This window comes from Rhinoraja longicauda, chromosome 16 (genome assembly GCF_053455715.1).
Source record: "Rhinoraja longicauda isolate Sanriku21f chromosome 16, sRhiLon1.1, whole genome shotgun sequence".
Taxonomy (NCBI): Eukaryota; Metazoa; Chordata; class Chondrichthyes; order Rajiformes; family Arhynchobatidae; genus Rhinoraja; species Rhinoraja longicauda.
The window spans coordinates 18,069,014-18,094,984 of NC_135968.1; the positions used below are offsets into that span (position 1 = coordinate 18,069,014).

Below are 25,971 nucleotides of genomic sequence, written 5' to 3' on the forward strand. Positions count from 1 at the left end.
AGGTGTACGCCTCCACAGCCTCGGGACTGCGTTTGGAGCAGGTGGCGTGTGGCCCCACAGGTACCAAGTTGTGGTGTGACGTTTCCCTTTCACGCCCTCGCCCGGTGGTGCCTGCCGCCCTGCGGCGTATGGTTTTTGAGGCCATTCACGGCCTGGCACATCCGTCCATCAGGGCGACTTCGGCCATGGTGGCCGCCCGGTTTGTCTGGCACGGCCTGCGGAAGCAGGTGGCGGCCTGGGCACGGGCCTGTATTCCGTGCCAAACCTCCAAAGTTCATCGCCATGTCCAGCCCCCATACCAGAGTTTCGAGGTTCCCCCAGTCCGTTTGTTCCACATCCACGTGGATTTGGTGGGTCCATTGCCTTATTCCAGGGGTTATACTCATCTCCTGACGGTGGTGGATCGGTTTACACGTTGGCCGGAGGTGCTCCTATTGTCGGACACCTCGGCGGCCTCCTGTGCACGGGCCCTGGCGTTGCATTGGGTGGCCCGTTTCGGCGTACCGGCTATCATCACCACAGATCGGGGAGCCCAGTTCACCTCCTCCCTCTGGGCCGCGCTGGCACAGTTGTATGGGTCTCGCTTACAGCAGACCACCGCCTACCATCCTCAATCCAACGGGATGGTTGAGCGCTTCCATCGGCAGCTTATGGCGTCCCTCTGTGCCCGACTGACCGGCCACGATTGGGCTGACCAGCTGCCTTGGGTCCTCCTCGGCATTCGTACGGCCCCAAAGGCCGAGCTAGGCACATCCTCGGCCGAGCTCGTCTACGGTTCGCCCCTACGGGTACCAGGTGACATCCTCCCTTCCGCCCCCGCTTTGCCACCACCCGTTACGTCGGTGTTGGGTTCCCTCCGGGCACGGGTAGGTTCTCTGGCTCCAGTCCCGACCTCCTGGCACGGAAGCGCGGCGGTCCACGTCCCGTCGGACTTGCGGGACTGTGATTTCGTGTTCCTGCGGAAAGATTCCCACTGCCCCCCTCTTCAGCCGGTTTATCAGGGCCCGTTTCAGGTACTGAAGAGAGGGGCTGTCACTTTTACCTTACAGGTGGGTAATCGCCAGGAACTGGCCGCCCCCCTGGTGCCGCCAGCGGCGCCTTGTTTGCCACCCCTCAGCCCCCCGCCGCCTATGGTTGGGCCCGGGCCCCCGTTCCCGATCAAGCGCTCTCCGTCGCCTACGCCCTCCACTTCCGGGGCCCCTCCATCGCCTCCGGCGGCGGCGACCTCCCCGCCTCCCGTCACATTGGCGGTATCGGTTTCCCCCCTCCGTACGCGTTCCAGGAGGGAGGTCCGGGCACCCGTGAGGTACGGTTTCGAGGGTTCTGGGGGGGGGGTCATGTAGGGACATACGGATTAGCGGGGGGTCTCGAACCCTCAGTTGGGCTAACGAGTCACGGGATGCGGGAGCGCGAGGTATAGTTGTGTCTGGCGCCCAGCTGGAGAGATGAGATTAGATTGTATTGGCTAGTTAAGTAGTGTGTGTCCAAAGTAAGCAGTTGCAGTTTGTTACGGTTACCTACGAATAAAGACCTTTGAACAATAACGCTCGTTTTGGACTCACCACAGTGGTACCAAAGATAGACAAAGTGCTGAAGTAACTCAGTGGGTCAGGCAGCATCTCTGGGTAAAAAGGATGGGTGACTTTTTGGGTCGGGACCCTTCGTCAGACAGACCCGACCTGAAACGTCACCCATCATTTTCTCCAGAGATGCTGTCTGACTTTATGTCTATCTTTGGTATCAACCAGCATCTGCAGTTTTTTGTTTCAACACTTTGCTGGTGGTACTTCTGTACAGCTCCATAGTCCTGCCCCTCTCTGTGGAACAATTCTCATCAGGCCTGAGGCCATAGGTAGATTCACAAATGCTGGAGTAACTCAGCGGGACAGGCAGCATCTCTGGATAGAAGGAATGGGTGACGTCTCGGGTCGAGACCATTCTTCAGACTGAGTCAGGGGAGGGGGAGACTAGAGACATGGAAGGGTAAGCTGTGAAAACGACAGGTCAAAGCAGACAATGCTCAAGGAAAGACACAAAATGCTGGAGTAACTCAGCGGGACAGGCAGCATCGGTGACGTTTTGGGTTGAGACCCTTCAGACATCTCCAGAAAATGTAGAATGGTTTATGGTTAGCTGAGGAGAAGGTGGCAACGAGACATACAATCAGTAAAATGAATCAGGAGTCATGAGGCCAATCCATAGATACTTAGACAATAGGTGCAGGAGTAGGCCATTTGGCCCTTTGAGCCAGCACCGCCATTCAATGTGATCATGGCTGATCATTCTCAATCAGTACCCCGTTCCTGCCTTCTCCCCTTCTCCCTTGATTCCGCTTGCCCTAAGAGCTCTATCTAACTCTCTTTTGAATATATCCAGTGAATCGGCCTTCACTGCCTTCTGAGGCAGAGAATTCCACAAATTCACAATCCTCTAGTTGAAAAAGTTTTTCCTCATCTCAGTTCTAAATGGCCTATCCCTTATTCTTAAACTGTGGCCCCTGGTTCTGGAATCAAAGGTATCTGGGTAGGAAGGTGGCGCAGCGGTAGAGTTGCTGCCTTACAGCGCCAGAGACCTGGGTTCAATCCTGACTACGGGTGCTATCTGTATGGAATTTGTACGTTCTCCACCCGTGACCGTGTGGGATTCCTCCGAGATCTTCGGTTTCCTCCCACACTCCAAAGACGTACAGGTATGTAGGTTAATTGACTTGGTATAAGTGTAAATTGTCCCTAAGGTAGGATAGTGTTCGTAAGGTCATAAGGAATAGGAATAGCATTAAGAGTATCGGCCCATCAAGAGTAACCCGCCATTCATTCGTGGCTGATCTATCTCTCCCTCCTAACCCCATTCTCCTGCTTTCTCTCCATAACCTCTGACACCAGTACTAATCAAGAATCTATCTATCTCTGCCTTAAAAATATTCACTGGTCGCCGCGGACTCGGTAGGCCGAATGGCCCGTTTCCGCGTTGTATCTCTCAACTAAACAATGAACACACTGGGGTGAAGATAGACCTAACATGCTGGAGTTACTCAGTGGGACAGGCAGCATCTGTGGAGAGAAGGAGTGGGTGATGTTTTGGGTCGAGACCCTTCTTCAGACGTGAGTGGTGGAAGCCACCAACCTTCCCGAAGCCCATTGGGCACGTGTGGGCGTCAACACGCATCTGATTGGACGACGCTTGCACAGTCTGGCTGTTAATTGGACGAGGCTGGAGGAGCCTGCGCGAGTCCGACGTAGCTGATTGGAGAAGGCTGGAAAGTCAGGCATACTTGATTGGAGAGGATGAGGAGCGAAGCACGTGATTGGGGCGAGGGGTGAGGGGGGTTGAGACGCAGCTGATGGGGCGGGGCGAGGAATGAGGCGAAGCTGATTGGTGGAGACTGGGCGGGCCGGCGCAGCTGATTGGAGGAGGCTGTGGAGTCACGTGAAGCTGCCGGCGGGGCACGAGCGGAGTTCGTTTACTTTTCAAACTTGCCCCGGGGAGGGGGAGCAGTGTCCGCGAGCGCGTGGCCGCGGGGAGGGGGCAGCAGTGTCCGCGAGCGCGCGGCCGCCGAGAGTGCAGTGTCCGTGAGGCGCGGCCCCGAGGAGGGGGATCAGTGTCCGCGAGCGCGTGGCCGCGGGGAGGGGGAGCAGTGTGTCCGTGAGCGCGCGGCCGCGGGCACTGTCACCGTGCGCGGGCACGTTCTCTCAGCCATGTCACCGGGACCTGTCCTCGGGTCTGACAGCTGAGGGGGGTGGGAGCAGGACAGGGCGGGTGGGGGCAGGATAGGGCGGGCGTAGTCTAGTTGTAGTTCAGGGTAAGGGGGGCAGTTGGGGTCGTGCTGCCCTCTGTGGAGTAGTTTCAATCAAGGTCCTGGGGGGCAATTGGGGTTCTAAGGTCCTGAGGGGCATTTGGGGTCCTGTGGGAGAGTTGGGGGGTTGTATGGGACAGTTTTTATTGAGAGGCATTTGAGGTCCTCTGGGGCAGTTGGGTTGTGGAGCAGACACAGTGGTGGGTAGTTGGCATTGTGTGGTCCTTGGGGTCCTGAGTTTTGTGGGTTAGTTGGCATCCAGGGGCAGTTACTTGCGAGTCGTGCACCAAGGCACATTCCTTGTATGTGTACATACTTGGCCAATAAACTTATTCAATTCAATTGGTGATGTAGGATCTTGTGGAACAGTGAGGATCGTTGGCACTTGTGAGCAGCAGGGGTCCAGGGGTCAATTAGTATTTTGACCGGTGTTGGGCTGGGGATATTTGTCTGGCAGGCTGGTAATTGGGGCCTTGGGTTATTTGGGATCTCTGCTGCTGTAAAAAAAAAAATTAGGGTACTGTACTTAGTTCTGGGGTGACCCTGAGCTCTGTTGGGGTCTCTGTAGTCGGAGAGTAAAGTAGACAGTTACAAAAGGGATAACTGGGCCATTAGGGCTGGAGACACCCTGTGTGGGTTGTCCTGGAGGATACTACAGCCATGAAATGTCTCCTGATTGCCAGTGAGAGTGCTCAGGTCCTCTTTTACTGGACGGACCAAGACTTTGAAGCACGACTGAGACAACAGTTCGAAAATTTGCCGGAGCAACACGGAGAGGTAAAACTGAGACTGCCAGCGGGTGTTGACAATTTGAAGTGTATTTCCACTTTAATTGCACACATGTCCATTCTTCCTATATCTACCTGGAGTATTCTCAACCTCCTTCTCCCCATTCCAGTCCGACATAGGCTTGAAAGCACGCACTACCAGACTCGGGAACAGCTTCTTCCCCTCTGCTATAAAGGCTTCTAAACAGTCCTTCCTTAAGCTAGGGTACTGCCCGATTCACCTTTACCCCCATTGCGGACATTGGACGTTATCATTGGAACTGATGCGCTACAATATTGAGAACTATATTCTGCACTCTGTATCTTCCCCAGTGCTCTACCTATTATACTTGAATTTAATTTGATTGTAACTGCATATGGTACATCTGAAGATGGACACAGAAAGCTGGAGTAACTCTGCGGGACAGGCAGCATCTCTGGAAAGATCTGATCTGTTTGGATAGCATGCAAAACAAAGTTGTTCACTGTACCTCAATACACATGACACCAATAAGCCTAAACCTGAATCTTGTCACCGAAGCTTGCCTGGTTAATTGGACCAACTTTGCTGCAAGGTTGCCAGACTGGGAACGTAGATGTTTCAAGTGAAGACCAAATTTGTTTATCGTCCCTAGTAATTCTCTAAAATTGAGTTGAGTCACCTCTGTGTTCTAGGTTGTAGAGACGGGGAGTTGTTTATGTTTGTGTGGTTTCACCTTGATAGTTTCGTACTAATAGTTAACAAAAAAAATCTGAGTCATACAGCAGAGAAGGAGCCCTTTGGCCCAACTCATCCATGCTGACCAAAAGACCCATTTGCCTGTGTTTGACCCATATCCCTCTCAACCAGGTAGATGGGATTTAAGGGATGAAGAAAGCATGCGCTATCTGTGACACTACAGGATCAAGGAGCTGAGTTGTCTTCTGTTCCTCCCACTGGCTCTTCCAGTTGTCTCTTCCTAGGTCTGTGCTATATGCACTGATGTTCTATTTCTAATATGGTGATGAGTTAATACATTATAGGAGCAGAAATAGGCAATTTGGCCCATCAATACTCCGCCATTCAATCATGGCTGATCTATCTTTCCCTCTCAGCCCCATTCTCGTGCCTTCCCATGATCCCTGACACCCGTACTAATCAAGAATATGTCAATCTCTGCCTTAAAAATATCCATTAACTCGGCCTCCACAGCCTTCTGTGGCAATAAATTCCACAGATTCACTACCCTCTGACTAAAGAAATTCCTCCTCATCATTCTTTTTATTCGTCTTTTTATTCTGAGGCTATGGCCTCTAGTCCGAGATTCTCCCACAATGGAAACATCCTCTCTGTATCTACTCTATCCAGGCCTTTCACTATTCGGTAAGTTCCAATGAGGTTTCCCCTCATCCTTCTAAACTCTGGCCCAGTGCCGTCAAACGTTCATCATATGTTAACCCAATCATTCCTGGAATCATTCTCGTAAACCTTCACCGCCAGCACATCTTTCCTCAGATATGGGGCCCAAAACTGCTCACTATACTCCAAATATGGAGTGACCAGTGCTTTATAAAGTCTCAGATGATGAGATGGCCAACTCTAGAATTCGACCAATGAACCGTCCAAAATCAGGCAGCTCGGCAAAGACTTATCTTCTTGCTCGCTTCAATGGATCTGTTTCCCACAGAGCCTTTGCTCTTGCTTTGGGTATGTTTTTTTTTTCTTTTTTCAGAAGCAATTTAAGAGATGATTTTGCCGACATTTTATTTTGGAGTGTGAGAAATTTTAGAAATGTGAACCTAATGAACAATTTTGCACAAAAAGGAAAGCACCACATTAGCTGTGGGCCAGGCATATTTTTTTTAATGTACAGGGGTGATTGTTGGAATTGGGAGCTCAGATGTACAAGAATGTATAATGTGGATAAAGTGCGCTTTGTGTTTGCAGACTCGTGTCCCGGCCTTTGAGGACAGCATCAACACTCTATTTGCACCACTTCTCATTTCTTGCATCACCCTGATTGAGAAGATCTCTGATACGTACACCTCCTTTATCAGTGAGAACAATTACCTCTTCACACTCCACCAGGTAAAGCAGTTCAAGATTTCCATGTGTCTACACTTTTCTTGGGTAGAATGCTGTGGATTTGGGATTTGTTGGATTTTACAATAAAATATTGATCAACTTGCCCATGCAGACTCTACTCACACCTTCCTGCATTTGGCACATATCGTTCTAAACCTTCCCTATTCATAACTATTGGATCCATATCTTCGGAAAGTTCTATCTAAGAGAATCGTGGGTGTGAAGTTGCAGAAGGCTGAGATAGATTTGCGGACTATAGGGGAATTGAGGATTTGGGGATTGGGTGAGAAAATGGAGTTAAAGCTGAAGATCAGATCAGGCACAATACTGAACGGTGGAGCAGGCTTGAGAAGTAGCAAAAACATTCTTCTATGGTTAATCTTCTTAAGAGATCTTCTTACAACATTTAAATAGAATCAATTTGTAAAGCCCATTTAGGCTACGATATTCTAGAGCTAACCAGAGCAGACATATTGTCAAATATGTTTACAAAATGGTTGTGCATTCATTAACCAAATACTAAACTTCCCTGTGCCCCACCTGGGTGTACACCCATTTCCCCCCTCTTCCTACATCTCTCCCTCTGGCTTTGTATTTTAACCATGTTGTAACCACCTTCCTCCTCACCCAGATTATATATCTTACTCCACACTTCTTTGCACTTTCAGTCTGCTACACTTTGTATCTTCCTTCAGTCCCATTAAAATTATTTCACACCTAACCCACATTTGATTTTCTTGGCCTTAACAATCAATGGTGCAATTGAAAGGTTAGTGAATCTCCAGCTAACCAAAGCATTGTTACTTTAACGTAATAAAAAGGAACAGCAAATTCTGGTTTATACCAAAGATAGACCTAAAATGCTGGAGTAACTCAGTGGGTCAGGCAGCATCTCTTGAGAAAATGGAAAGGTGACGTTTTGGTTTGGGAGCCTTCTTCAGACCAAAGGGTCTAGACCCCATATCACCTATCCATTTTCTCCTGAGATACTTCCTGACCCGCTGAGTCACTCCAGCATTTTCTGTTTATCAATTTTATTTTAAAATGAATTGTTACCCGTTTAAAAGATTGAAAGAATCTTTAAGAATGAAGCTCCATCTTTAACCCGAGTTTGGTTTCTTTGGATTTTAGTTCGGTGAGTGCACTTATATCGCAGTGAATGGAGATGGTTCGGAGAATGAGGATGATTTGCGACGAAAGATATTTGTGCTGAAGAAGATGATAGATTTGCGGTTTGGATTAGTGACTCTGGATGCTGGCATCCTAAAGAAAACGTACGTAACACTGGTTTTGAGATTATTTTTACTGGTTCAGTATATTTTCCTTCAACTTGCAGATGTTCATTTGTTCCTTTCGTTCAGATAGGTGACATGCATAAGTCGAGCTAGAAAGACAGAGATGTAGCATGGAAACAAACCCAATGGCCCACTGTCCACGCTGACCATCAACCACCCTTTACATTAAACCTACCCTAATTAAAACATCAAACATTAAACAGCACAAGAACAAGCCCTACGACTCACAATGTTTGTGTCAAACATGATACTACGTTAAACTGATCTCGTGTCTGTACATGATCCATATCTCTTCTCTGTACTTCCACGTGCCTATCCAAGAGCCTCTTAAATACCACTATCTTATCTGCCTCCACCGCCACCCTTGGCAGCGGGTTCCCCCGAAGGGGATGTCAACAGGTGAGGGGCATGGTCGTAGCATAGTGCACTCACTTAAGAATTGGCAATGAGATATTTCTTCCTGAAGGATTGCATATAGACTCATAGAGTCATACAGAATGGAAACAGGGCCTTCGGCCCAACTTGCCCACATCGACTCTAATCACATCTGCCCACATTGGGAGAGGTGCTTCCATTTTACTAAGGCTGCTCTGTGAGTTTAGTTGGCTTGGTATGCCATAAAGACTATATTTGATCTTGTAATCCTTGCATTGATTCCTTCCATTTTGTTTCCTACATCCCTTTCAAATGCGCTCTTACCAATATCTTCTATTTTCTCAGGTTGCGGCCCCAAGACACTGAGCAACGGTGCAAGGTATGGAAGATGCTTCAGGACCTGCTGATCACTTACAGCCGCCTGAGGGAGGAAGACCAGAGTTTCCTTGTCGAGGTGACGCAATGTTACTTGTGCTTGATTATGCTGCCTGCTTTCTTGGGTCACTTTGAAATGTCGATGGTAGGAAGTCTGGTCTGTATGATGGACTGGGCTACATTCACATCTTTCTGCAATTTTCTGGGCCAGAGCTGTTCTCAAACCAAGCTGTGATGCATCCCAATAGTATGTTTTCTATAGTTTATCTGTAGCAATTAGTAATTGTTGGAAATATACTGGTTTTCTGAGTAAGTAGAGGCGTAGATGTTTGTTCTTGGCCATTGCTTGAACGTGGCTGGTTCAGGACAATTTCTTAGTGATATTTATGCCTGGGAACTTGAAGCTCTCGACCATATCCAGGTAGGCACCATTGATGCTGATTCCAAAAATTCAAAATCCAAAATAGCTTTATTTGTCATTCGTTCAGAACGAGATTACTTAGCCAGCAGTACAAAAAAACACAAGACACAACCCCAACACAAACATCCATCACAGTGACTCCAAACACCCCCTCACTGTGATGGAGGCCAAAAACTTCCCCTCTCTCTTCCCCCATGCCCCTCCCACGTACAGACAACTCGACCTCTACCGAGGCGACCGACCCGCACAGCCCCCGCAAGGAGATGGAAAGTCCACGCGGCCGAGCCGCACCGGGCGATGGAAAGTCCCGCGGCCGCGCCGTGCTGGAAAGTCCCGCGGCCGAGCCGCACCGGACGATAGAAGGCCCCGCGACCGCACCGGGCGATAGAAGGCCCCGCGGCCGCACTGGGCGCTGTTCAGTCCCGTGGCCACACCGCACCGGGCGATGGAAGGCCCCGCGGCCGAGCCGCACCGGGCACTGTTCAGTCCCGCGGCCGAGCCGCACCGGGCGATGGAAGGCCCCGCGGCCGAGCCGCACCAGGCGATAGAAGGCCCCGCAGCTGCATCGGGCGCTGTTCAGTCCCGTGGCCGCGCCGGGCGATGGAAGGCCCCGCGGCCGAGCCGCACCGGGCACTGTTCAGTCCCATGGCCGAGCCGCACCGGGCGATGGAAGGCCTCGCGGCCAAGCCTCGCCCCGAGGAAGAGACCTAAAAAAAGAAAGATTTCCCCCCCCCCCCCCGCTTCCCCCCCACATACACCCCCCCCCACACATACACGCCACCCCCCCACACATACACGCCCCCCCCCCCCCCCACACATACACAACCAAAACAAAACACCCCAACACCAACACCAACACACCAACAAACAAAAAAGGACAAAGGACAAACAGACTGCCAGCGAGCCGCAGCCGTTAGGCGCCGCCACACGTGAGCTATGTGTACTCCATTTTCCTTCCTGAAGCTTGTCTCTAATCTGCTGCAGTGTGGTCCGGTGATACTTTAGTTTATTGTCACGTGCACCGAGGTACAGTGAAAATCTTTTTTTTCTTGCATGCTATCCAGTCAGCAAAAAGACTATATGTGATTTAAATCAAGCCTTCCACAGTGTACAGATACAGGATAAAAGGAATAAAGATAAGATTATCGTGCAAGAGAAAGTCCAGAAAATTCATATTAAATATATTCCGAGGGTCTCTAATGAGGTAGATGGTAGGTCAGGACCACTATCTAGTGGATGGTAGGATGGTTCAGTTGACAGATAATAGTTCAGAATACACTGTCCCTAGAGGTGAGTGTTTTCACACTTCAGTACTTCTTGCCCGATGGAAGAAGGGTGAAGAGGGCAAGTGTTAGTGTGCATTTACTGACCCATTTCAGTACTTATGCAATCTTACTCCCGTGACAGTAACTCAACTTTGTTACAATTAGAAAACAAGGCTTCCCATTCATACTCTGAAGAAGGATCTCGACCCGAAACATCACCCATTCCTTCTTCCCAGAAATGCTGCCTGTCCCACTGAGTTACTCCAGCTTTTTGTGTCTATCTTCTCATTCATACAGCTCTTCAAATCCTTATGCTATCCCATGGCACTTTATAGCCATTGAATATCTTTTGAAGTCTGAATATCTTTATAGCCAATGAATATGTTTTGAAGTTTCAAAGTCTTGTAACGTAGTCCTACCGCAGCCAGTAAGTGCATAGTTATTGTCTACAAATAGCAACATGACAATGCAAAAAAACAAACTGCTGGAGGAACTCAGCGGTTCTGACAATGTCTGTGGAGGGAAATGGACTGACGTTGTTTCTGGTCGGGACCCTTTCTCTGGACGGAAAGAGTGGAGGGTCGATAGCCAGTATAAAGGCGACGGAAGGGGTCGGGGTGAAGGATTGGGCAAGAGATGACATGTGATGGATCCAGATGAGGTGGGGGGTGGATGGATAAGATGGAGACAGATGACTGGCGCAGCGGTAGAGCTCCAATATAACGGCGCCAGAAATCCGGGTTCGATCATAACTACGGGTGCTGTCTTTACGGAGTTTGTATGTTCACCATGTGACCGCATGGGTTTTCTCTGGGTGCTCCAGTTTCCTCCCACACTCCAAATATGGGCAGCGTTTGAGGTAGATTAGTTTCTGTAAATTGTCCCTAGTGTATAGGATAGAACAAGTGTACGGGGTGATTGCTGGTTGGCACGGACTTGGTGGGCCGAAAGGCCTGTTTCCACGCTGTATCTAAAGTCTAAAGACTGGAGATAACATCAGAGGTTGTGAGGTGATTGGATGAGATAACCAGTGGCTGCCGATGATGGACTCTGATGGGAAAGGTAGATGGCATTTGGGGCAGCGTAAGGTGTGTAAGATGGACAGATGGAAGGTGTGTTTGGGTAATGGGCAGGTGAAGCGAGTGGGGAACAAGCTGGGTGAGGGGATTATTGCAGGAAAAAAGGATCTGGGTGGAAGAACGTGTCTGAGTTCAGTTTAGTTTATTGACACTTGTACCAAGGTACAGTGAAAAGCTTTTGTTGCATGCTCTCCAGTCAGCGGAAAGACAATTCATGATTATAATCGTGCCATTTACAGTGTATAGATACATGATAAGGGAATAACGTTTAGTGCAAGGTAAAGCAAGCAAAGTCCGATCAAGGCAAGTCCGAGGGTCACCAAAGAGGTAGATAGTAGTTCGATGTAGTTGTACTTCGGATGCCGGGAGTCGCAGTAAGGACATATCTGAGAGGAATTTAAGAAGATCATAGTTAAAGTAAAAATGTTGCTGTAGGAATAGAGATTTAAGAGTGTGGAGCGATTGTAATATGTGTTTGTAGATCAGCTTCTGTGGCCAGCACGCAAATAGTCGACTGGGTTGGATGCCATCTTGGAAGCCACCAAGGGGAAGCAGGTTACCTGAAATTAGAGAATTCAATGTTCATGCGCTTGATTGCGTGGGAGCAAAGGAGGCTGATGTTGAATTTAATTTGGTGCTTTTGTGTTAGGCAGTGGAGCGTCTGATCCATCCCCAGCTTGGTGAACAATGCATCGAGTTCCTAGACCGATATGTTGTGCAACAGATTAACGGCAGCCTGGAGAGGGCCAATGAAGAGGTGGTGCACACCTTCATCCTAGTGCACACCAAGCTCCTGGCTTTCTTTTCAAGGTAACGTTTGTAACAAATTTACATTTTTGTTTTAAAGCGTGATTTTTCTTTTGCTTATTGTTACCCGATTGCAGTCAATAGCCGCACCATGTAGTCTTGCAGAGCCTCCGTTTGTTCTTCTGACCATTGCTGAGTTGACTAATTTTATTCACCTTTTAGCTCTGCCTGCCTGCTTCAGGAAAGAATTACTTTCAAGAGTTCCTTTTACTTTAGCTTAGAGATACAGCTTGGGAACAGGCCCTTTGCCCACCGAATCCGCATCGACCAGCGATCACACAGTACACTAGCACTATTCTACACACTAGGGACAATTTCCAATTTACAGACACCAATTAACCTACAAACCTGTACATCTTTGGAGTGTGAGGAAACCGGAGTGTGGGAACCCGGTGAAAACCCACGCGGTCACAGGGAAAAAGTATAAACTCCATACAGACATCACCCGTAGTCAGGATCGAACTCGGGTCTCTGATGCTGTGAGGCAACAACTCTACAAACTGCGCCACTGTGTACTTACCCAATTGCAGTCAATTACCCATGTAGCCTCGCAAAGCCTCCATTTATGCCTCCATTGCTGAATTGACTAATTTTATTAATCTTTTAGCTCTGTTTGCCTGCTTTAGGAAAGGATTTACTTTCAAGGGTTCCTTCTCCTTGTTGCCATCCACTAACTCATGATCTAAGTGCACCTCTGTGGCTCTGTCTGAAGAAACGTCTCGACTCAAAAAGTCACCTATTCCTCTTCTCCAGCGATGCTGTCTGACCTGCCGAGTTACTCCAGCTTTTTGTGTCTATCTTCGTGAGACAATGTAATCCATTGCTGCCTTTCCCTTGAAGATGTCACAATCTTGTGACATCTTCAAGATGAACCATTGAAGATGAACCATTGAAGATAAACCATTTGTATGCATAGTGCAATGGGAGATATACCCTGTAGATAAGAACGATTATATAGCACGGCATTACAGGCTCAAAGGTCATTCCTGTTTCTTTGTCTTTTGTTCCCGAAGCAATCTGAGAAGTTCAGTGTGCATGCTTAAACAATCACACAAGCAAGGATCAGTAACCTGAACTCATGGGGCAGTAAAGGAGTAAGAAAGAGAACGTTAGTAATTCACTATCAAAATAAGTCAGTGTTGTAATCTGAGGGTAATCACAAAGTGCTGGTGTAACTCAGCGGGTCAGGCACCATCTCTGGAGAACATGGATAGGTGACATTTCGGACCATTCTTCAAACTGATTGTAGTGGGGGGGAAGAAGTAAAGAAGGGTCCGAACCCGAAACGTCCTATATCCATGTTCTCCAGAGATGTTGCATGAATGCTGACGTACTCCAGCACTTTGTGTCTTTTTCTGTCTTTTGTGTATTAACCAGCATCTGCAATTACTTGTTTCTACTGATTAATTGTTTAATGATTTGAGGTCCACAAATGTCCAGATTCAAGTCATGCAATTTAATATTCACTGTGTGTTCGCTATATACTCTTTACCCTTCTCTAACCACACTTCACAAATAAATGTAGTGTCCCATTTGTTGTCCTGCTGAGATGTTAACTCAATTGAACTAGGGATTTTCTGTCTAAATAGAGGGCAGCTTTAAGGTTAGAGGGGTAAAGTGTAAAGGAGATGTGCGCCACGTTATTTTTACACAGAGGGTGGTGAGTGCCTGGAACATGCTGTCGGGGGTGGTGGAGGCAGATACAATAGTGACCTTTAAGAGACTATTGGATAGGCACGTGGATATGCAGGGATATGGATTATGTGTAGGCACGTAAGAATTGGTCTTGGCATTATATTTGGCACAGACATTGTGGGCTGATGGGCCTGTTCAATGTTATGTGACTTAATGGGAGATGACAAGTGCCAAATATTCCATATTCGACAGTGCATCTTCTGGTTTGAATATCGTTATAGTCTGCATGAAGGTGTAACATACGCTGTTTGCTGGTTGGATCTTACTTTCAAAAGGTATACCTGGTAATCAATGCATGTTTATTGATTCAGATTCAGTAAGAATACATACATATCATAATTTATTGGCCTGCCTATGACTCTTTTGTTTTGCCTCCACAGTCGTAATGCCAGTTCCTTGAGACCTTCAGACTTGCTGTCACTGATTTTGATCGCTCAAGACATGTACCCAAGTGATGAAAATCTGGAAGCACTAACTGACAAGGTAGGACTCCTAATATTGTTAACCTCTTGCAGTTGGACCTCCAGGCGGGTATGAAGCACAACAGAATGTGGTTCAGGACCCTGGAGGATCGGCACCTATGCCACAAAATGGTCAATGGTAACACACTCCCCAATCAAACGGCCAGAGACAAATTTCACCCATGGAATCTATGGGAGGGTCTGCCTGTCACAGATAGGACTAGTCAGCTAGAGCAGGAGACACAACCACAGATTAAACATTCTCCTCTCCAAGCAGGACAACGTCAAAGCTGCACTATCATCTTTAGCAGATGGATGGATGCCAACTTTTGAAGATGCAAGAGTGGAAAGGAAAGGACAGAAAAAGCAACAGGAAAAAATAGCAGCCTACTTCATGAGAAATAAATCATGAGAGGAATAGATCGGGTAGACGCACAGAGTCTCTTGCCCTGAGTGGAGATATCGAGAACCAAAGGGCATAAGTTTAAGGTGAGGGGGGGATAGATTTAACTTTAACTGAGGGGTAACTTTTTCCACATAAAGGGTGGTGGGTGCATGGAACGAGCTACTAAAGAAGGTAGTTGAGGCAGGTACTATGGATTTAGGGGGATATGGGCCAAACACAAGCTGTTGGGACTCGTTAGATGGGACATGTTAGTCGATCTGGGCAAGTTGGCCAAAGGGCCTGTTTCCGTGCTGTATGACTCTATGGTTCCATGACTCTATTCCATGTTCTGTTTTTTTTTTAAAGGATATATTCAGCAGGTCATTCAGCAGTAATCTGACAAATAGATCATTGACCTGAAGCATTAACAATGGTTTAATTGTTAAAAACTACTGCTGACATGAATAGGTGCAGCATGTTCAGTATTTATTTTAGATTTCCAGTATCCTCAGCATTTTGATTCTTGCATTCCACAGCCTTCCTTGTAAATCTATACTATATTGAATGTTCTGAATAAATGTCTGACTTGGAGTGAAACTTAAGTTTATTTATTACAATGTAATCAAAAGGAACTGCAGATGCAGGTTTATACCAAAGATCGACACAAATTGCTGGAGTAACAGTGGGACAGGCAGCTTCTCTGGAGAACATGGATAGGTGACGTTTTGGGTCAGGACTGATCAGTCTGAAGGAGGATCCCGACCTGAAATGTCACCTATCCATGTTGTCCAGAGATGCTCCGTGACCTGCTAAGTTACTCCAGCACTTTGTGTCAATCTTTATGGTTCAATGGTCTCTTTATTATATGTACCAAGGTACTGTGAAATACTTTTTTTGCATACAGCTCAGCAAGACTAGAGCCGTTCAGAAGCACAATCCCCCAGTTCATACAGAATGTAGAGAACAGCCCACTGAGTCTAAATGTAAGAGACACTATTTTACAGTCCCAGCTGCAGCTGGCCATAAAAGCCAGTTTTTTGCAAGTCTTGTGAAAACAAATGATACGATGCATAACACTTTTGGTTTGGGGGTCTTGAGTTCAAACTCAATTTAGGGGAATGAATTTAAAGTTGCTACTGCTTGTTGTTAATTGTTTTTGTTTTTTTGATTACACAGCCCAGTTTTTGGCAGAGTAGGGCTCTGAACAGCACTAATTTGGCTTTCAACTGGTCCTCTCTTTTTCTAAAACAGCAAGGTCATTGGTATGGGAATTTATACTTTGATTGGGGATGTGGGAACAACTGATTTCATGAGCTTTTGGATGTGTTTAATACTGACACTTAATGTGCAAAATATGTAACATAAGAAAGAGGAGCAAGAGAAAGCCATAAGACATTTCAAGTCAACTTTGTCATTCAATAGAATTTCAACTAAGTCACTGTTATGCGCTCCAACAGCCAAATTGCCCGATTGTTTTAACACAAAGTGCTGAAGTAACTCAGCAGTTCATGCAGCATCTCTGGAGAACATGAATAGATGATGTTTCGCATCAAGAAGGGTCCTGATCCAAAACGTTACATATCCATGTTTTCCAGAGTTTCTGCATGACTTGCTGAGTTACTTCAGCACTTTGCCTACTTTTGTGCATTGACCAGCATTTGCAGCTCCTTATTTCTATTGCTCAATTGTATTATCATTGGGGTTCACAATTCCATGCTTTATCATAAACTAGTGAAGAGAAATAACTAGAATGAATGTTTCAGGTCAAAGTCTTTCATCAGAAATTGGGGAAGTTCATTTTAACGGAAAGACAAAGTGCTGGAGTAACTCAGCGGGTCAGGCATTCATGGAGAACATGGATAGGTGACATTTCAGGTTGAGATCCTTCTTCAGATTGAAGAATTGCTCTCTAAATGATAGTAACTTAATTTACACACCTGATGCATTGTTCCTACAGGACCTGGAGAAAACCCTAGAGACTGGAGAATTTAATACACCCAAGTTGTCAACTGCTGAACAAGAGGAAGGTATGTTTTGTCCATTGTGTTGCATGTTTTATCTTGAGGACCTTCCAACACCACTCCACTTTTATGAAAAGAATTCATAGTCATTCAGAGTAGAAACAGGCCCTTCGGCCCAACTTACCATGCCGACCAAAATCCCCCATTTACACAAGTCCCACCTGCCTGTGTTTGGACCATGTCCCTCTAAACCTTTTGTATCTGTTCAAACTTTTCAAAATGCTTTTTATATTCCATATCTCTTTATTCCCTGTATGTCCATGTGTCAATCTAAAAACCTCTTAAATGCCACTTATATCTGCCTCCATCACCACTCCAAGAAGCATGTCCTGGGCACCCACCACCCACTGTAAAATAAAAAGCTCGGCCCTGCAAATCTCCCTTTAAACTTTCCCCCCTCACCTTAAAGCTATGCCCTCTACCATTTGATATTTCCACTCAGGGGAAAAAGGTACCTGCCTCAACTACCTCCTCTGGCAGCTCATTCCATATAGACACAACCCTTTGTATAAAGAAAAATGTACCCCTCATGTTCCTATTAAATCTTTACTCCCTCACGTTAAACCTTTGTCCCCTGATTCTTGATTCCCCTACTCTGGGCAAGAGACTGTGTGTGTTACCTTATTTATTCCTCTCATGATTTTGTACACCTCTATAAGATCATCCTCCAGCGCTCCAAGGAATAAAGCCCTAGACCTGGTCAACCTCTCCCGATAGCTCTGGACCTCAAGTCTTGGCAACATCCAAAGTAAATCGTCTCTGCACCTTTTCCAGCTTGACAACATCTTTCCTATAACAGGTTAACCAAAACGAGTCCTGGTAACATCCTCATAAAGCCGTCCATTGTGCTACTTTCTTTTCCTGCTCATCTCACAAGGCCATCAATGGGACAAGTTATTTGACTTGCTGTTGGATGGAATGCAATACTCCACCTCAGCATGTTGTGGAGGGACTGCTTGTTGTGTGATAAATTGTATTGTGTGTTTAATAGATCTTTCTCATACATTGCCTGCATGGTGTTTGTTAAATATTTAAATACGTACATTGGGTTACTACTGAATAATTGTTTAACGTGTTACTCTTTTCTCTTTGCCCTCTCTAGGTGGCTCACAGAGAAGTAATTTGCACCAGCCGACACAGCCAGTGATACAGGTAGGCAGTAATAATTTAAGTCACAAAATGCTGGAGTAACTCAGCAGGTCAGGCAGCATCTCGGGAGAGAAGGAATGGGCGACGTTTCGAGTCGAGACCCTTCTTCAGACTGATGTCAGGGGGGCGGGACAAAGGAAGGATATAGGTGGAGACAGGAAGATAGAGGGAGATCTGGGAAGGAGGTGGGGAAGGGAGGGACAGAGGAACTCCACCTATATATCACCCACACCCCGATCCGTGACCATATCACCCCCGTCCTTTACAAACTCCACTGGCTCCCCATCCCCCAGAGAATCCAGTACAAAATCCTCCTCATAACCTACAAAGCCCTCCATAACCTGGCCCCATCCTACCTGACCAACCTCCTCCACAGGCACACTCCCACCTGCACCCTCCGCTCTGCTGCTGCCAATCTCCTATCCCCCCACATCCGGACCAAACTCAGATCCTGGGGGGACAGGGCTTTCTCCATCGCTGCTCCCACCCTATGGAACTCACTATCCCAAACTGTTAGAGACTCCTCCACACTCACCACATTCAAAACATCACTGAAGTCTCACCTGTTCAGTACTGCCTTCAACCACTGAAGGTCACCTCACCTTCTGTCTCCTTTCTCTGTTCGTTTACTTATTTACTTATTTATCTATTTATTCATTTCCCTATGTTCTCTAAATCCCTGTAAAGCGTCTTTGAGTATATGAAAAGCGCTATATAAATGTAATGCATTATTATTATTATTATTATTATATCCTTCCTTTGTCCCGCCCCCCTGACATCAGTCTGAAGAAGGGTCTCGACCCGAAACGTCACACATTCCTTCTCTCCCGAGATGCTGCCTGACCTGCTGAGTTACTCCAGCATTTTGTGAATAAATACCTTCGATTTGTACCCGCATCTGCAGTTATTTTCTTATAATAATTTAAGTCATCTTCCAGCATCCTTCTAGCCCTTTGAGGCAGCAGGTTGCTTGTCTGGTAACATCAAAGGGCTGGATACTACGGGCTATGTTGAGCAACATTTCGCTTCTGTGGGCCTTGGAGTCTTGGAAATGAGAAGGAATTTCTTTAGCCAGAGGGTGGTGAATCTGGAATTCATTACTACATGCGGCGGTGGAAGCCAACTCATTTGGTATTTTTAAAGCGGAGGTTGACAGAATTTTGATTAATAAGAGTGTCAAAGGTTATGGGGAGAAGGCAGGAGAAAGGGGGTGAGAGGGAAAGATAGATCAGCCAAGATTGAATGGCAGAGTAGACTCAATGGGCTGAATGGCCTAAGTCTGCTTAGGAACTTGTGAAGATATTCACAAAAAGCTGGAGTAACTCAGCAGCATCTGTGGAGAGAAGGAAAGGGTGACGTTTCGGGTTGAGACGCTTCTTCAGGGTCTCGACCCGAAAAATCACTCTTTCCTTCTCTCCACAGATGCTGCTTGTCCCGCTGAGTTGCTCCAGCTTTTTGTGCCTATCTTCGGTTTAAACCAGCATCTGCAGTTCCTTCTTACACATAGGAACTTATGAAGTTCTTTATGACATTGCTAACATTTGCATGTTGCCCTTTTATCTCCAAACTTGCCTTTTCCTTTTTGTTGAATGTTAATCGGTGCTTTGGGCACAAAATGATCTCATAGCTCGTGCTATGTTTCGTGTTTAGGTTGCAGAAGACACAGTGCAGAGTCTCGAATCGCGTCCTTCCAAGGATTCTGTCCCACTAAGAGTTTTTCTGGATGCCAGTGTAAAGGATAATTACTGCCCCATGATGCCTCACAACATGTATTGTATGTCCCTTTGGCCCGGGATCTCTCTGGTGCTGCTCACCAAGGTAAGAATAACTTAACAATAATTACATTTAGTACATATCTTGTGCATTTTTGGCAATGCCTCTTCGAAACCATGACTTCAGCCATAAATTCTTCCACCACGTTTGAGTTACTGAAGCTGCAAAAGTTTAGTTTACTTCCTCCTGCCTTGATCATGACGGTTGACTATATTTAGATGTTGTGATTTTGCGTATTACTTGTCACAAGTTCACAAATTTAAATTGAGTTTGGTTCATTATTGTCACATGTACCGAGGTACAGTGAAAGCTTTTTTTGTTGCTTGCTATGCAGTCAGCAGAAAGACTATATTTTATTACAATCAAGCTGTTCACAGTGTACAGATACAGGATAAAGGGTATAATGTTTACTGCAAGATAAAGTCTGATTTAAGATAGTCCGAGGGTCTCCACAATGAGGTAGATGGGAGGCCAGGATTGCTCTCTTGTTGGTGATAGGATGGTTCAGCTGCCTGAAAACAGTTGGGAAGAAACTCTCCTTGAATCTGGAGCTGTGCTTTACACTTCTGTACCTCTTGCCTGATGGGAGAAGCAGGCGTGACCAGGGTGAGACTGGTCCTTGATTATGCTGGTGGCCTTGCTGAGACAGTGTGAAATGTAGATGGAGTCGATGGAAGGGGGATTTTTTTGTTTGATGGACAGGGAACATAGCTGTTGAATGGCAGGGCAGGTTTGATGGGCCCTATCTTGATCTAAAGCACAACTACTTGCAGTTTCTGAAACTGAAACATGGTGGCAGAATCCTGCTCCTATTATACTTTAAACTTTCGAGATACAGTGCGGAAACAGCCCCTTCAGCCCACTGAGTCCGTGCCGACCAGTGATCACCCGTACACTAGTACTATCGTACACATGAGGGACAATTTATAATTTTTACTGAAGCCAATTAACCAACAAACCTGAACTTCCTCGGAGTGGAAGAAACTGGAGCACCCACAGAAAACCCACATGGTCACAGGGAGAACATACAAACTCTGTACACACAGCACCCATAGTCAGGATCGAACCCGGCTCTCTGGTGCAGTAAGGCAGCAACTCTACCGCTGCACCACTGTGCTGCAAGGGTCAAAGCAGAGCATTCTGCAAGGGTTGGATAAAATCTCAGAACTCTTTCACCTTACTTCCAGCCTTTCAATAATTTATATACTGCAGCACTGTTGCAGGTATGTAAGATAGTGTTAGTGTACGGGGTGATCGCTGGTTGGCATGGACTCGGTGGGTAAATGGTAAAAAACATTTACACCTGTTTCCATGCTGTATCTCTAAAGTCTAAAGTAAAGTCTAAAGTAGGGTAAATGTTTTCCAAGATTGTATCCAATCCTTGCAGAATGCTAGTATATGGGGTGATCTCTGATCAGCACAGACTCAGTGGGCTGAAGAGCCTGTTTCTGCCCCACAATCAGTCTGAAGAAAGGTCCCGGCCCGAAACATTAACTATCCATGTTCTCCAGAGATGCTGCCTGACCTGCTGAGTGACCTGCTGTACTTGGACCCTTTCACAACTTTAACCTCATGTTGTTGTGACTACTAATGAGTGCATTTGATTTCTTTACTGGCAGGTTCCTAACAGTCAAGTTGCAGTGTCTTTATATCACCTCCTGGATGCATTCACTGTGCTCGAGGCCAGACTGAGTGAAGGACAGGAGCTCGGACACTCCTCCCATACCCATCCCAACATGTCAGACCTAAAGCAAAAGATGGATAAATTCATAAAAACTATTGGAGTCCTAAAGCAGCAGGTAATAAGGTGAAGTGATGACTTGTAATTGATAAAACCTGATGTCGAACCTTGAATCAAAGTGCAGATGTTGCTTAGAATGTAGGAAGGTAGTCCAACCAAATCAACAAGTAGAGGTCAAAAAAACTCCAAATAGAAGTTTAAAAAGTCTACAAAAAGTAGTAGAGAAAAGTGTTTGAATGAGGGCTTCTATAATTTTCAGATCCAACAGATAAAATCACTGAAGGACACAAAGTGCTTGGGTAACTCAGCAGGTCAGGCAGCATCTCTGGAGAACATGGATAGTTAATGTTTCGGGTCGGGACCTTTCTTCAGACTGATTGTGGGGCAGAAACAGGCTCTTCAGCCCACCGAGTCTGTGCTGATCAGAGATCACCCCATATACTAGCATTATCCTACACATTAGGGACAATTTACAATTTTACCGAAGCCAATAAACCTACAAACCTGCACGTCTTTGGAGTGTGGGAGGAAACCGGAACACCTGGAGAAATCCCATGTGGTCACATGGAAATGTGCAAACTCCGTACAGACCGCACCCGTTAGCTGAACACCTTCGCTGTCCTTTCTGGCCTGGGCTGCCTCCATTGTCAGAATGAGGCTAAACGCAAATTGGAGGAACAGCACCTCATATTTTGCTTGGGAGGCTTACAAGCCAGCAGTATGAATTTTGGAGATGTCCTCATTCTTTAGAAAATGGGGGCGTTCCCCTCTTCCATTATAGATGAGGCTCTCACTAGGGTTTCCTCGATATCCCGCAGCTCTGCTCTTGCTCCCCCACCCCCCATTTGTAACTTGTCCTCACCTTGCACCCCATTGGCCATCGCATACAGCATATAATCCTCCAACATTTTTGCCACCTCCAACGGGATCCCACAACTGGCCACATCTTCCCATCTCCACACCTTTCTGCTTTCTGCAGAGTTCCCTCTGAAACTCCCTGGTCAACTCGTCCCTTCCCACCCAAACCACCCCCTCCCCAGGTACTTTCCCTTGCAACCGCATGAGATGCACCATCTGTCCCTTTACCTCCCCCCTCGACTCCATCCAAGGACCCAAACAGTTTTTCCAAGTGAGGCAGAGGTTCACTTGCACCTCCTCCAACCTCATCTACTGTGTCCGCTGTTCCAGGTGTCAACGTCTCTACATCAGTGAGACCAAGTGCAGGCTCGGCGATCGTTTCGCTCAACACCACCTGATCTCCCTGTTGTTCAACACTTCAACTCCCCCTCCCATTCCCAATCTGACCTTTCTATCCTGGGCCTCCTCCACTGTCAGAGTGAGGCCCAGCATAAATTGAAGGAACAGTACCTCATATTTCGCTTGGGTAGTTTATACCCCAGCGGTCTGAACATTGACTTCTCTGACTTCAGATAGCCCTTGCTTTCCCTCTCTATCCCCTCCCCTTTCTCAGTTCTCCCACTAGTCTTACAGTCTCCGACTACATTGTATCTTTGTCCCGCCCCCTCCCCTGACATCCGTCTGAAGAAGGGTCTCGACCCGAAACGTCACCCATTCCTTCTCTCGAGAGATGCTGCCTGAGCCACTGAGTTACTCCATCATTCTGTATCTACCTTTGATTTAAACCAGCATCTGCAGTTCTTTCCTACACAGTATGAATATTGATTTCTCTAACTTCAAGTAACCTTTGCATCCCCTCTCCATCCCTCCCCCACTTAAATTGTTGTACTAGGTTCAAAGTTGTCTTGTTGAGTCTCATTGTAACTCGTTTTCACCTTGCCCAAAGCCTGTTTCCTTTATCATCGTTACTTTTTCGCATATCTTTCATTAATTTGTTTTATATCTCTCTCTATATCACGGTCTACATCTCTCGTTTCCTTTTTCCTTGACTCTCAGTCTGAAGAAGGGTCTCGACCCGAAACATCACCTCTTCCTTTTCTCCAGAGATGCTGTCTGACCTGCTGAGTTACTTCAGCTTTTTGTGTCTATCTTTTGTTTTAAATCTATTTTGTTTTGCTAATTATATTGATTAAAATATATTATTTGAAGCTTTTGAACATTTTGGAACATCAGATAGATTTAAAGATCATTCCTTAGCTTTGACCGAAGCCAAGGCACTGCCCAAGCTTTATTTCCAGAGTTCTAAGGGCTAGAACCTCAACTGCATGCTGTCTGAAGCCTCCCTGCCTCACCATTGCTTTGCCCTGTCTCACCAGAGGCCTCCGGACTAGGTCAGTAAGCAGTTGTGGGTCATAGGCAGTGAGCCAATGCTGTTTGATTCAAGCTGAGCTTTTTGCTATACTATCCGAAGTAATAAATAATAAACAAATTTTTTTTTTTTTTGTTACTGCAGTTGCAATCTGCCTGGGTAGACTTCAAGAGCAAAGCATTTTCTAAAGTCAACGCTGGAAATCCTCCAGAGTAAGAAAACTTTCTTTAGTTTATTTTAGTTTAGAGACAGAGCGTGGAAACAGGCCCTTCGGCCCACCGAGTCCGTGCTGACCAGCAATCCCAGTGCACTAGTTCTATCCTACACACTAGGAACAATTTACAGTGGCCAATTAACTGACAAACCTGTACGTCTTTGGAATGTGGGAGGAAACTGGAGCAACCGGAGAAAACCCGCGCAGTCACATGGAGAACGTGCAAACTCCGTACAGACAGCACCTGCAGTCAGGATCGAACCTCTGGCGCTGTGAGGCAGCAACTCTACCGCTGCGCTACTGTGCCGCGCTCTTCAAGATATTTTTTAATCAAATTCATCCATCGTGTATAAAAATACTAAGTGCCATGAAAATTATATTACTGAAAATTTGTAATGCAAAAATTAATTTCTATTCAATGTATTCCAACAAAAGTTTAGTTTATTATTGTCACATGCATTGAGGCACAGGGAATAGCATATGTGCTACGGTGTAACGTTCTGTCTTGATTTGTGTTCCAGTCTGTTACAGGCCTGTCGGAATGTGAAGAGCCGGCTGTGTTTGGTTTATCAACATTACTTCCTGTTAAAACCTGCAGGGCATTCTCAGCACTTGACTATCGACTTGCAGACCAAGACGCAAAAAATTGTCCAGTATGTATTATTGTTCGGCAGATATATCTAGTGGATTTGCCTTACTTTGTATATGGATCACTCAGATCACTTTCTAATTACATTGCACCCTCGTTATAACGGACCTCTTTATAACGTATTTCAGTTATAGCGGACTGTCTCTTTAAGAAAACAGGCTGCTAGTTACATTGCTGAGGCTATAGAGAGTGAGAAGGCATCGAGAGTGACAAGACATTGCTTAGATTGCCACTTAAATCTATTAAACAATGCAACAGCCTTTAGTATTTTTAACTTGCAGAAATAAAATTAGATCTTTAGCTGTTAAAAAGTACTTGGTATTTGGAAATGAATTGGTGTCTCACAGAGTGACCACTATGAGGTTGGAGCGAATCCCTTACTCGGTTGTAATGGATACTGTTAACCCCCCTCCCCCCTTCCCCCTCTATGGTCTGTTATAACAAGGGTTTGCTATACTTCTGTGCTTCTTTGTAATTGCAAGTGCATGGAAAAAGGCCCTTTGGCTCAAGTCATCTATGCTGACCCCCAAGATGCCCCATCTAAGCTAGCCTCAATTGTCTGCATTTGGGCCATACCCCTCTGGACCGTTGCTATCCATGTACCTGTCCAAGTGTCTTTAAGCATGTTCAATAAAAGCTTGTAATGCAATCATCTTATCTTGCAGATAATACTGAAAAATCAGCATAAAAGAATAATTCAGAGATGTTGGCAGTGCAGAACAGATGAATGTAAAAGCAAAATAGCTGTGGTTGCTGCAAATCTGAAATAAAAACTGCTGTACTTTTCAGGTTGATGCATTTGCTAATTCACTCTTCGTAGATGGAGCTGAATTGCTGAATAATTACAGATTCTTCTGCTTTAAGTACAAATCAATGACTGATAAAAAAAACTATTGCCACACATTAGCCTTCATCAGTCAGTTGTATTGAGTGATCACCTTACTAAGGGAAAGATATTGTTAAGCTGGAAAGAGTGCAGAGAAGATGTACAAGAAGCTTGCCAGGACTTGAGGGTCTGAGTTATAGGGAGAGGATGGGCAGGCTAGGATGTTATTCCTTAGAGTGCAGGAGGATGATGGGTGATCTTATAGGTATGTATAAGATAAGGGGAATAGATAGGGTAGATGCATAGTCTTTTACCCAGAGTAGGGGAATCAAAAACCAGAGGACATACATTTAAGATGAAAGGAGAAAGATTTAATAGGAACCTGAGGGCCAATTTTTTCACACAAAGGGTGGTGGGTTTATGGAACGAACTGCCAGAGGAGGTAGTTGAGACAGGGACTATAACAACATTGAAAAGACATTTGGACAGGTACATGGTGGATAGGAAAGGTTTAAAAGGATATTGACCAAATGAAGGCAGGTGGGCCTAGTGTGGATGGGGCATGTTGGCCGGCATGGACGGGCTGGG

The 25,971-nt window shown here is 46.1% G+C and overlaps 1 protein-coding gene across 1 annotated transcript in view; it reads left to right on the forward strand.

Moving 5' to 3' along the window:
* Positions 1 to 3,872: 3,872 nt before the first annotated feature.
* The window catches only part of hps1 (HPS1 biogenesis of lysosomal organelles complex 3 subunit 1), a 34,331-nt gene continuing 12,232 nt past the window's right edge, over positions 3,873 to 25,971 (forward strand). The window contains exons 1-12 of the mRNA XM_078413335.1: positions 3,873 to 4,570; positions 6,488 to 6,628; positions 7,757 to 7,899; positions 8,641 to 8,749; positions 12,085 to 12,245; positions 14,318 to 14,420; positions 16,741 to 16,810; positions 17,907 to 17,956; positions 19,604 to 19,771; positions 21,346 to 21,525; positions 23,839 to 23,906; positions 24,430 to 24,561. Of these exons, the coding sequence (XP_078269461.1) occupies positions 4,454 to 4,570; positions 6,488 to 6,628; positions 7,757 to 7,899; positions 8,641 to 8,749; positions 12,085 to 12,245; positions 14,318 to 14,420; positions 16,741 to 16,810; positions 17,907 to 17,956; positions 19,604 to 19,771; positions 21,346 to 21,525; positions 23,839 to 23,906; positions 24,430 to 24,561 (1,442 nt within the window). The 5' untranslated portion in view covers positions 3,873 to 4,453. The remainder of the gene's footprint in view (positions 4,571 to 6,487; positions 6,629 to 7,756; positions 7,900 to 8,640; positions 8,750 to 12,084; positions 12,246 to 14,317; positions 14,421 to 16,740; positions 16,811 to 17,906; positions 17,957 to 19,603; positions 19,772 to 21,345; positions 21,526 to 23,838; positions 23,907 to 24,429; positions 24,562 to 25,971) is intronic.